The 12,496-nt window shown below is 47.3% G+C and overlaps 1 protein-coding gene across 1 annotated transcript; it reads right to left on the bottom strand.

The window, feature by feature from the left end:
* Positions 1 to 10,662: 10,662 nt before the first annotated feature.
* On the bottom strand, positions 10,663 to 12,124 carry LOC117507721 (odorant receptor 131-2-like). Its single transcript, XM_034167535.1, has 2 exons — positions 12,103 to 12,124; positions 10,663 to 11,429 (listed from the first exon to the last, which is right to left on the bottom strand). The coding sequence occupies exons 1-2, from the start codon at positions 12,122 to 12,124 to the stop codon at positions 10,663 to 10,665; spliced, it is 789 nt and encodes a 262-aa protein (XP_034023426.1).
* Between the last annotated feature and the right edge of the window lie 372 nt (positions 12,125 to 12,496).

The following is a 12,496-nucleotide window of genomic DNA, read 5'->3' as shown; positions in this document are numbered from 1 at the left end:
ATCTAAAAAAAAACAAAAAACTCCAGAAAATCACATTGAATGATTTTTAAATAATTAATTTGTATTTTATTGTATAAATAAGTATTTGACCCTCTACCAACCAGTAAGAATTCTGGCTCTCACAGACCTGTTAATTTTTCTTTAAGAAGCCCTCTTATTTCTGCACTCTTTACCTGTATTAATTGCACCTGTTTGAACTTGTTACCTGTATAAAAGACACCTGTTCACACACTCAATCAATCACACTCCAACCTGTCACCATAGCCAAGACCAAAGAGCTGTCTAAGGACACTAGGGACAAAACGGTAGACCTGCACAAGGCTGGGATGGACTACAGGACAACAGGCAGGAGCTTGGTAGAAGACAACAACTATTATGATTATTTATTAGAAAGTGGAAGAAACACAAGATGACTGTCAATTTCCCTCGCTCCTGGGATTCCATGCAAGATCTCACTTTGTGGGGTAAGGATGATTCTGAGAAAGCGCAGAACTACACAGGAGGACCTGGTCAATGACCTGAAGAGAGCTGGGACCACAGTCACAAAGACTACATTAGTAACACATGATGCTGTCATGGTTTAAAATCCTGCAGGGCAGTAAGGTCCCCCTGCTCAAGCCAGCACATGTCCAGGCACGTTTGAAGTTCACCAGTGACCATCTGGATGATCCAGAGGAAGCATGAGAGAAGGTCATGTGGTCAGATGAGACCAAAATAGAGCTTTTTGGAATCAACTCCACTTACCATGTTTAGAGGATGAGAACAACCCCAAGAAAACCATCCCAACCGTGAAGCATGGGGGTGGAAACATTATACTCTGGGGGTGCTCTTCTGCAAAGGGGACAGGACGACTGCACAATATTGAAGGGAGGATGGATGGGGTATTGTATTGCGAGATTTGGCAAACAACCTCATCCCCTCAGTAAGAGCATTGAAGATGGGTCGCGGCTGGGTCTTCCAGCATGACAATGACCCCAAACACACACGCCAGGGCAACTAAGGAGGGGCTCTGTAAGAACCATTTCAAGTTCCTGGAGTGGCCGAGCCAGTCTCCAGACCTGAACTCAATAGAAAATCTTTGGAGGGAGCTGAAACTCCAACCCTGACAGATTTGGAGATCTGTATGTAGGACTGGACCAGAATCCCTGTGCAGTGTGTGAAAACTTGGTCAAGAATGACAGGAAATGTCTGACCTCTGTAATGGCCGACAAATGTGTTCTGCAGCAATTGTTAACCTCTGTTTTATAGTGGGTCAAATACTTATTTTATGCAATTAAAATGCAAATTAATAATTTTAAAAATCATACAATGTGATTTTCTCAATTTTTTCATTCTTTGTAGGTGGGAAAACCTGCAAAACTGACAGGGGGTCAAGTACTTATTTTCTCCACGGTATGTGTGTGGCCTCGGGGTTTGTGAGTCCTCCTCCACTTCACTTTTATACGCGGTTCCACAGGGTTCAATTCTTGGACCCCTACTTTTCTCCCTGTATTTGCTTCCCCTTTGTTTCAGCTGTAGCTGTTATTTTTTAAGTGCTTTATCAATAAAGTTGATTGATTTGATTTGATTTTAGAATTTAAATTTGAAGCACTTGGAGCAGCCTTGCAAAGAAAGCATTTGCAGCAATTATAAATATTATTCTGTGTTGTCATTTAATTCGTTGTCCATCCGGCTGCTCCCATTTCGGTTTTTGGGGTTGCCACAGGCAGATACAGCCAGATCCAGATTGGTAGTTGGCACAAGTTTTACACTGGATGCCCTTCCAGAAACAGTTCCAGTTTTACTCAGAGCTGGCTGCTGAGTGCCGGGGAGGCTAGCTGGAAGACTGGCAGAAGAGGCTGAGAAAGGGAGCTTTGGCTCTGGCTCAGGAGGAAGGACAAAACGTGGGGGGAAGAACACCTAACCCCAGACAACAGCCACAGGGGAAAAATAACTATCAGCTGCAGGGGGGACAGGGAGATGTCCCTGTCACTGCTCCACCACCAGGAAACGTACCAGAATTAAAGGAGCGAAACGTTGGTGAATGGTGGTTTCTAACTGATGACCCTGCAGCTACCCATGGGCACTGGAGGAGGTGCGACAGGCAGCAATGCCCAGCAGGTGTTAACATCTACCTGTATAATCCTGAAGTTCTGGTAAACCCAGTGACTACTGTGAATAGGGCAGTTGGAGTCCAGGGAAGACTGGAGGACGTCCAGGAGAGACTGGATGACAGCTGGGAAAGACCGCACTGGGCATGGGCGGCTAGTTACCCAACCCACTGGTCCCTCATTAGAGGGACACCCAACCCTAACTACGAAGAATCGCAAGAAGCAACAACCCGTGGGCCCTCCGAGAGGCGGGATGAAAGATGGGCCCAACAGGACGGACTACACGTGACGATGGCAACGGAAACAGACTACGAGAACACCAGAACTCCAGGAAATGAGGAGAAGATCCTCCAAAGTGCGCATGTGGATGGGAGAAAGTGACCACGTACAGAGGCGTCCAATCCACCAGGGGAAAGCGAAGTGTGGCCAGAATGGCCAACAGCAACCTTGCACTGCGACAGCAGGTGAGACAAGAGGGACCAAAAGCAGGGCAAAAACCACAGAGCCAATGGACCCAACGTTGCTGGAGGCATGAGAGTGACAGAGGAAGAAGTCCACTGGTGGAGAACGAGCCCTTACGTGAGCATGAAGACCCAGTCCTCACCACCTCAGACAGAACAGAGCCAAACGCAGAGACTAAGATACCAGCCAGAAGAAGTAAGATCAAGTGGCCAAAGTCAAGCGAAGTAGAGACATGGCGCACTGGATGCAGACCTGATCAAGACCCTAGAGGAATCACTGCATGGAGGGGTGGAGGCTAAGCTCAATCTGATTGGGGACATCATATACCAGACCTGTAAGGACAGGTTTGTCCCCAGACAGAGGACCACCATAAGAGAAGGGAAGGAGGGAAAAGGAAATCCTCCAGCTGGTGCAGAGGCGGCAACTCCGCAAGAACTGGAGAAAGGCAACACAAGCAGAGAAAGAAGGGCTGAAAGCCCTGTGGGAGGAGGTCAGGAAAAGACTTGCTGGGCTTCGTAGAGCTGAACCATTCGGAAATGCAACAGGCGGAAGGAAAAAGAGCGAGCTAGTTTCTTCAAGGATCCCTTTAAGCATGCCAGACAGCTGCTGGAGGAAAAGAAGACTGGCAAGCTTGAAACCACCAGGGAGCTGTTGGAACAACATATCAGAGAACAGTACAGTGATCCGCAAAGGAGCGTCCCCCTAGGAACACCAGGATATGTACCTCAGCCCGCACAGCCAACATTGGAGTTCAACACCATGCCTCCCAAGCTCAGTGAGATCAGGCAAGTCATGGAGAAGGCAAGGTCCTCTTCTGTACCAGGCCCTAACGGAGTCCCCTACAAGCTCTATAAGAACTGCCCCAAGGTACTAGAGCTGCTATGGTACCTAATGAGAACTGCCTGGAAAAAGCAGCTCATTCCATCTGAGTGGCAAAGAGCGGTAGCAGTTTTCATCCCTAAAGAAGCCAACTCCAAAGACATCGGCCAATTCCGTAACATCGCTCTACTGAACGTAGAAGGAAAATCTTCTTCTCAGTACTAGCCAGGAGGATGACCAACTACCTGCTTGGGAATGGCTACATCGACACAACTGCCAGAAAGCAGGAGTGCCAGGATTTCCTGGATGCGTAGAGCACTCCACAATGATCTGGGACCAGATCCAGAAGGCCAAGAGGGAAAAGACCGACCTGCACTCATCTGGCTCGACCTTGCGAATGCGTATGGATCAGTCCCGCACCAGCTGATCAACTACGCCATGGACTTCTTCCATGCCCACCTGTGTTAAGAACTTGGTAGCACAGTACTTTAACAACCTGCAGATGCGCTTCTCCGTGCAGGACTTCACCACTGGGTGGCAGCGGCTGGAAGTTGGAATTGCAATGGGATGTGCCATTTCTCCGATTGTTCTGTCTGAGTTATTTTCATTAGTTACTTCATCCAAACCATCAACATGTTTATTAGACCCCATTCCTACCAGGCTGCTCAAGGAAGCCCTACCATTATTTAATGCTTCGATCTTAAATATGATCAATCTATCTTGTTAGTTGGCTATGTACCACAGGCTTTTAAGGTGGCAGTAATTAAACCATTACTTAAAAAGCCATCACTTGATCCAGCTATCTTAGCTAATTATAGGCCAATCTCCAACCTTCCTTTTCTCTCAAAAATTCTCTCAAAAATTCTTGAAAGGGTAGTTGTAAAACAGCTAACTGATCATCTGCAGAGGAATGGTCTATTTGAAGAGTTTCAGTCAGGTTTTAGAATTCATCATAGTACAGAAACAGCATTAGTGAAGGTTACAAATGATCTTCTTATGGCCTCGGACAGTGGACTCATCTCTGTGCTGTTCTGTTAGACCTCAGTGCTGCTTTTGATACTGTTGACCATAAAATTTTATTACAGAGATTAGAGCATGCCATAGGTATTAAAGGCACTGCGCTGCGGTGGTTTGAATCATATTTGTCTAATAGATTACAATTTGTTCATGTAAATGGGGAATCTTCTTCACAGACTAAAGTTAATTATGGAGTTCCACAAGGTTCTGTGCTAGGACCAATTTTATTCACTTTATATGCTTCCCTTAGGCAGTATTATTAGACGGTATTGCTTAAATTTCATTGTTACGCAGACGATACCCAGCTTTATCTATCCATGAAGCCAGAGGACACACACCAATTAGCTAAACTGCAGGATTGTCTTAAAGACATGGATGACCTCTAATTTCCTGCTTTTAAACTCAGATAAAGCTGAAGTTATTGTACTTGGCCCCACAAATCTTAGAAGCATGGTGTCTAACCAGATCGTTACTCTGGATGGCATTTCCCTGATCTCTGGTAATACTGTGAGAAATTTTGGAGTTATTTTGATCAGGATATGTCATTCAAAGCGCATAAAACAAATATGTAGGACTGCCTTTTTTCATTTACGCAATATCTCTAAAATCAGAAAGGTCTTGTCTCAGAGTGATGCTGAAAAACTAATTCATGCATTTATTTCCTCTAGGCTGGACTATTGTAATTCATTATTATCAGGTTGTCCTAAAACGTCCCTAAAAAGCCTTCAGTTAATTCAAAATGCTGCAGCTAGAGTACTGACGGGGACTAGCAGGAGAGAGCATATCTCACCCATATTGGCCTCTCTTCATTGGCTTCCTGTTAATTCTAGAATAGAATTTAAAATTCTTCTTCTTACTTATAAGGTTTTGAATAATCAGGTCCCATCTTATCTTAGGGACCTCGTAGTACCATATCACCCCAATAGAGCGCTTCGCTCTCAGACTGCAGGCTTACTTGTAGTTCCTAGGGTTTTTAAGAGTAGAATGGGAGGCAGAGCCTTCAGCTTTCAGGCCTCTCCTGTGGAACCAGCTCCCAATTCAGATCAGGGAGACAGACACCCTCTCTACTTTTAAGATTAGGCTTAAAACTTTCCTTTTGCTAAAGCTTATAGTTAGGGCTGGATCAGGTGACCCTGAACCATCCCTTAGTTATGCTGCTATAGACGTAGACTGCTGGGGGGTTCCCATGATGCACTGTTTCTTTCTCTTTTTGCTGTATGCACCACTCTGCATTTAATCATTAGTGATCGATCTCTGCTCCCCTCCACAGCATGTCTTTTCCTGGTTCTCTCCCTCAGCCCCAACCAGTCCCAGCAGAAGACTGCCCCTCCCTGAGCCTGGTTCTGCTGGAGGTTTCTTCCTGTTAAAAGGGAGTTTTCCTTCCCACTGTAGCCAAGTGCTTGCTCACAGGGGGTCGTTTTGACCGTTGGGGTTTTACATAATTATTGTATGGCCTTGCCTTACAATATAAAGCGCCTTGGGGCAACTGTTTGTTGTGATTTGGCGCTATATAAAAAAATTGATTGATTGATTGATTGATTTCTCCCATTCTGTTTGTCGCAGCATTTGAGATAATTCTCATTGGTGCTAGGCAAATGGTGGGAGGGATCAAGCTACCAACTGGTCAAAGGCTTCCCCCACTAAGGAGCTACATGGATGACATCACCACCCTCCTTCAGACAGCAGCATGCACATCAAGACTGCTGAAGTGGATGGATGACAGCACCACCTTTGTCATCGGAGGGGAGAAGATACCACTCCTCGCAGAGCAGTCCATCAAAAGCCTGATAGTACACCGTACACCGTACGCCGCCTGATAGTACACAGCAGAGCTGTCTGATAAGCAGATGGGGAAAACCGTCATGAAACAGCTCTGTGATGGCCTGGCAAGGATCGACCAAAGCCAACTCCCTGGGAAATACAAGGTCTGGTGCTACCAATTTACGCTCTACCAGAGGGTAATGTGGCCCTTGAAAATGAGTGAGATCCCTCATCGACCATGAGTAAGATGGATGGGAAAGCCAACTCATTCATCCGAAAGTGGTTGGGGCTGCCACGGTGCCTATCCGAAGCCGGCCTCTTCGGAAAAAAACATGCTGCAGCTACCACTAAAGTCACTACAGCTGGGCTATATGCAAGAGAAAGCCAGGTTGGTCCTCGAGCTTAGGGAGTCCACAGATAAGTCCGTAAGGAATGCCAATGCCAAGGTGCCGACGGGCCGCAAGTGGAATGCCCAGACTGAGGTCAACCAAGCCATCAGTCGGCTCCAACATCAGGAGATCATCGGCGGAGTCCAGGTAGGAAGGGCAGGCCTAGGATGGGGAGAGGCACCACGCTTCTGGTCCAAGGCCAACCGAAAGGAAAGGAAGGAGATGGTGGTGGCGGAGGTGACGAGGATGGAGGAAGATCGCTATAAGATCAAAGCCATGTCGCAGGGTCGGTAAGGAAGCTGGACAACCTGGGAGGGAAATACAAACAGGAACATCAGTTGGTCAGATGTGTGGAGGTCCCACAGGCAAGACTAAGTTTCCTCATCCGCTCAACCTACGACACGCTTCCTGCCCTCGGAACCTCCACCAGGGTTCGGAAGTGAAGAATGTTGTGCGCTCTGCAATGCCCCCAATGCAAGCCTCCAGCATATCTTGTCAGGCTGTAAGATCGCGCTCTACAGGGCCGCTATAGATGGCGCCATGACCAAGTCCTGAGGAAGCTAGCCGAAGTGCTGGAGGAGTGCCGACAAGGAAGTAAAACACCACCACCTCCAGAGGACTTCACCACCTTTATTGCAGAGGGAGGGGTCAGGAGAAGCATCAGGCCAAGACAAACATCAAGGCCCTTCTCCCCTGACCAGGAATGGAGCATAAGGGTTGACCTTGACAGGAAGCTTCAGTTCCCCATGGAGATCACCACCACATCCCTCCAGCCAGACATTGTTGTGTGGTCAGCCAAGGCAAGAGCAGCGATCCTCATCGAGCTCACAGTACCTATGGAGGAGGGGATTGAGGCCGCCTTCGAACGTAAGAGGGCCAAGTACTCAGAGCTGGCTGCTGAGTGCCGGGAGGCTGGCTGGAAGACCATCTACCCAGTAGAGGTCGGATGTCGAGGCTTCATTGGTTTGTCAACCATACGCCTCCTGAGGGACGTGGGACTCACCGGAGGAAGGCTCAGGAAGGTAACAAAGGACCTGGCAGAAGAGGCTGAAAAAGGGAGCTTTTGGCTCTGGCTCAGGAGGAAGGACAAAATGTGGGGGAAGAACACCTAACCCCAGACAACAGAGCGGGGAAAACAACTATCAGCTGCGGGGTGACAGGGAGACGTCCCTGTCACTGCTCCACCACCAGGAGACGTACCAGAATTAAAGGAGCGAAACGTTGGTGAATGGTGGTTTCTGGCTGATGACCCTGCAGCTGACCCATGGGCACCGGAGGAGGTGCGACAGGCAGCAATGCCCAGCAGGTGTTAACATCTACCTGTATAATCCTGGAGAAACACACACAGCTGCTGGTCTTCCAAAGAGGTTTCCTATCCAAGTACTAACCAGTTCCCACACTGCTTAGCTTCTGAGATCTGATGGGATCAGGCTGCCACAGAGCAGATAATAAAGATCAGTAATTAAATGCAGCGCACTTGATGCTTGATTTTGGCTTAAGTTTGGTTTAAAATAAACAGGGCTTAGTACATCATTTTTAAGCAAAGAACAAGGCTGCATCACTGAAGCCACGTAATGTGTGAAGATTCATACTTTATTATGACTTTGAAACGTGCAAACCTCAGTTCAAGTCATATTAGTCAAAATCACAGATTTTGACTAATTTGCAATTCAGTTCAGTTTGTGTGTACAGTGCCAAATTACAACATAAAGACAGAAAACTCGGAGGCATGAATGCCACCGCCAAGACAGGTAAATGTCTCAAGTCTCACAAATTCAACACCTTGACCTCATACATATACACTTCCACTGGCTAAGTCCAAGAAGTAATTTAAAGCCTGGATCATAGCCTTGATTCATGACAATTGCAACCCCGGGTACTCAGACAGAATGGCGTTGGCCATATAAACAATTAAAATAATAGCAGAACACCACAGAATTGTCAGAACAGTCTGAAGGTCTTAGGTCTTATGAATGGTCTTAAGGTCTTAGGTACCTCAAGGGGCTGCAACCCTTGAACACTGTGGACTCTGGAGGTAGTTGCAAGGTACCGACAGCAACCTCTGCTGTCGGGGAGGCAAAGCAGCGGGCAGAGCTGGAAGCTGATGGAGTATTTTCATCAATTTCCCTGGTGGAAGTCACTGATGTACACAAACAACTCCACAGTGGCAAGCCTCTGGGGTTGATGAAAACCGTCCAGAAATGCTGAAGGCTCTGGATGGGGGGACTGTCTTAGATGAGACATCTCTTCAACATTGCCTTGAGTTCTGGGACAGTGCCTAAGGAGTGGCAAACTTGGGTGGTGGCCCCCATATTTAAAAATAGGACCAGAGAGCATGTGCCAATTACAGTGGCATCACACTACTCAGCCTCCCTGGTAAAGTCTACTCCAGGGTGCTGGAAAGAAGGGTTCAGCTGATAGTTGAACTTCAGATTGAAGAGGAACAATGCTGGATCCATCCTGGAACAACCGACTAGCTCTTCACTTTCACAAGGATCCTGGAGGGTGTCTGGAAGTATACCTATCCAGTCTACATGTGTTTTGTGGACTTGGAGAAGGTGTATGATTGGGTACCCCAGGAGATACTGTGGGAGGTGCTGCAGGAGCATGGAGTGAGGGGATCCCTTCTCAGGGCCATCAAATTTCTGTACTCGCAAAGCGAGAGCTGTGCTCGGGTGCTCGGCAGTATGTTGGACTCGTTTCCGGAAGGGGTTGGCCTCTGCCAGGGCTGCACCTTGTCACCAATCCTGTTTTTGATATTCATGGACAGGGTATCGAGGTGTAGTCAGGGGGGGGGGGGGGAGGGTCCAGTTTGGTGGGCTCAGTGTCTCAGCATTGCTTTTTGCAGATGATGTGGTCATTTTGGCTTCATTGGCCTGTGACCTCCAACACTCACTGGATCGGTTCGCAGCTAAGTGTGAAGCGGCTAGGATGAGGATCAGCACCTCTAAATCTGAGGACATGGTTCTCAGCAGGAAACCACCGATGGATTGCCTACTCTGGGTAGGGAATGCAGTCTTGCCCTAAATGAAGGAGTTCAAGGGGCCGGTATTGCGTTGGCTCCACTGTACTGTTGTGACAAAAAGAGAGCTAAGCCAAAAGGTGAAGCTCTCGATCTACTGGTCAGTCTTCATTCCCACTCTCACCTATTGTCATGAGGGCTGGGTCATGACCGAAAGAACTAGATCGTGGTACAAGTAGCCAAAATGGGCTTCCTTAGGTGGGTGGCTGGTGTCTCCCTTAGAGATGAAATCAGAAGCTCAGTCATCCATGGGGAGCTCAAAGTAGAGCCACTGCTCTTTTGCGTTGAAAGGAGCCACCTGAGGTGGTTCGGGCATTTGGTAAGGATGCCCCCTGTGCACCTCCCTAGGGAGGTGTTCCAGGCACGGCCATCTGGGAGGAGACCCCGGGGAAGACCCAGGACTAGGTGGAGAGACTATATCTCCACACTTGCCTGGGAACACCTCAAGATCCCCCAGTCAGACATGGTCAATGTGGCCCGAGAAAGGGAAGTCTGGGGTCCTCTGCTGGAGCTGTTGCTCCTGCGAGCCGATCCTGAATAAGCAGTTGAAGATGAGTGAGTGAGAATTGTCAGAACATGACAGCAATCAACCACATAGTCCAGTGTGTACAATGATAGATGCTGAAAGGACAACCTGGAGATGAAGACCAGAGGTCCAGCAAATGGACAGCATTAGTCGATCAGTGAGTCAATGTCAGATCAGTCATTGAAATTGGACGTTACCCAGTTATCACCTCCAAACCCCTGCATAACACTCCATAACTCACAATCAAATTCTGAGGTTCAAACGCTACACTGGAGACTTCAGACATCCCCATGCAAAACAGTTTTATCCAGACATGACGTAATATCATCACCCACTTCTGTTCAATTCTTTCAGTGTCAGATCACATCCATGTGACCTACTGATCTGCCTCAGTGTGGTGACATATTGGCCCAATGAAATTCCCTTAAAGAACAACACTGCAGATGAAAAAATGGCAGATCAGCATTTCTCCTTCACGAAGAATGTTCCAACACTTTTTCAAAAACGTCATAGTCAGACATTGAGTGGCCAATTAAATATGATGTGGCACAAACCACTCTGCCCACTCTTCGTGAGCTACTGTATGTTCCCTTCACACAACAGTTGCTTTCTGAGGTACCTCCTGAAGGTATTGTCTCTGACGCCGTAAATTATTGGACTGATGGATCGCGGCAAAATCTGCACAATAATGTAACAAGCAAAGAGGGAGTATGGGTAATTCTCAGGGAACCATTCTTTTAGAGCAGCTTTTAACAGTGGAGTTACATATGCACTCATACATAGCAGCAGCTGGAAGCCGTGGAGTAGGATCGTGTTCCTGGTTTTCTTTGCACCTTTGTCAGCCAACTTTGCAGTGAACAGAATCCTGAAGTAAGTGTAAGCAATAGTCAAACTCACAATAATTAGATACGCTATGTAGGTAATGTCTCTCTTCCTGATCAAGTGAGGACTTGGAAATACATTCTCTCTGAGACAGAACACTTTGGTTTTAAAAAAGTTCAGAGGCTCAGTGGCTAACGTGAAGAAGAGATCAGGAAGAACAGAAGACACACTTACAAACCAGATGAGCCCAATCAGCATTCGTGTTCTCCTGACCGTACAGATCTGAGTGTGATGAAGGGGGAAGCAGACGGCGATGTAGCACTCCATCGCCATGCAAGCCAGATTCAAAGGAGTGTTTTCAGTGGTGAAAAGTGCAATCAGTGTTAATGCACAACAGATGGGGACATTTATTTTGTAGATGATGTAGCTCAGGAGGAAGAGAAGGACTGTCAGCATCAGTTGGATCGTGTCATTGACCACCAGGTGGATGAAAAGGATGTACGAGGATTCGTGTAGAATATCTGCAGGGTGAAATCAAAATACAAGCAAAGGAAGAAAATGTTTTAGCAAAATGAAATCCTGTGAATCACCACCAGAGAGTAGTGTTAAAAATGTCTGTTGTAAATGATTACAATATCGCTATTCTTATTGAATAAGAGCAGCCACAGACTGAAATGAATCAGTCTGAGTTAGTGGGTCCATAACATTCCTGCAGGGAACTCCTTAGAACTCCAGCATACAACACTATGAGGTTTGGGGTTCTATTAGATTTTGATACGGGCCAGTGAGCCTCCTAATTTAGGACATGTTGGTATCTTTTAAAATGCAGAGCATGCCAATTTGTGACTAAATATCCCCACTGAAAGCAACACCCCCTAGAGCTTTTTATACTACTTCAGAGTGAAGTCCTGAAGCCAGGTACCAAGGCTGGTTTTGATATATCAAAGCATTGGTGAGATATGACCTCACCTCATATTTGTAGGCTTTGCGACTGATTTCAATTGGCTGTGACAGATGCACACTTTTAAAAATCAATCTGCCATATGGCTACAACTGAGAGGTTTGGTGTGAAGATCAGCCTGAGTGATTTGGGCATACATTTCAAATGTTTCATGCATAATATATCACCGAATCTGCCCCATTATAGGGTGGCATGCTAGAGATGTAGGCATGGAACTTGATGGAAAGAATTACTTGACTTTTGTCCATCCATCATTTTCTTCCGCTTTATCTGGAGTTGGGTCGTGGGGGCAGCAGCTCAAGTAAAGCCGCCCAGACCTCCCAATCCACACACACCTCCCCCAGCTTCTCCGGGGCAACCCCGAGGCGATCCCAAGCCAGCCAAGAGATGTTGTCCCTCCAGTGTGTCCTGGGTCTTCCCCGGGGCCTCCTCCCAATGGGACATGCCCGGAACACCTCTCTAGCAAGTCGTCCAGGAGGCATCTGGAAAAGATGCCCGAGCCACCTCAGCTGGCTCATTTGACGTGAAGGAGCAGTGGCTCGACTCCGAGCTCCTCACCCTATCTCTAAGGGAGCAAACAGCCACCCTGTGGAGGAAACTCATCTCGGCCAATGTACTCGCAATCTC

Source organism: Thalassophryne amazonica, chromosome 3 (genome assembly GCF_902500255.1).
Source record: "Thalassophryne amazonica chromosome 3, fThaAma1.1, whole genome shotgun sequence".
Classification (NCBI taxonomy): domain Eukaryota; kingdom Metazoa; phylum Chordata; class Actinopteri; order Batrachoidiformes; family Batrachoididae; genus Thalassophryne; species Thalassophryne amazonica.
Note: the sequence above shows the minus strand (reverse complement) of the source record. Positions and strands in the feature narration are given on the sequence as shown.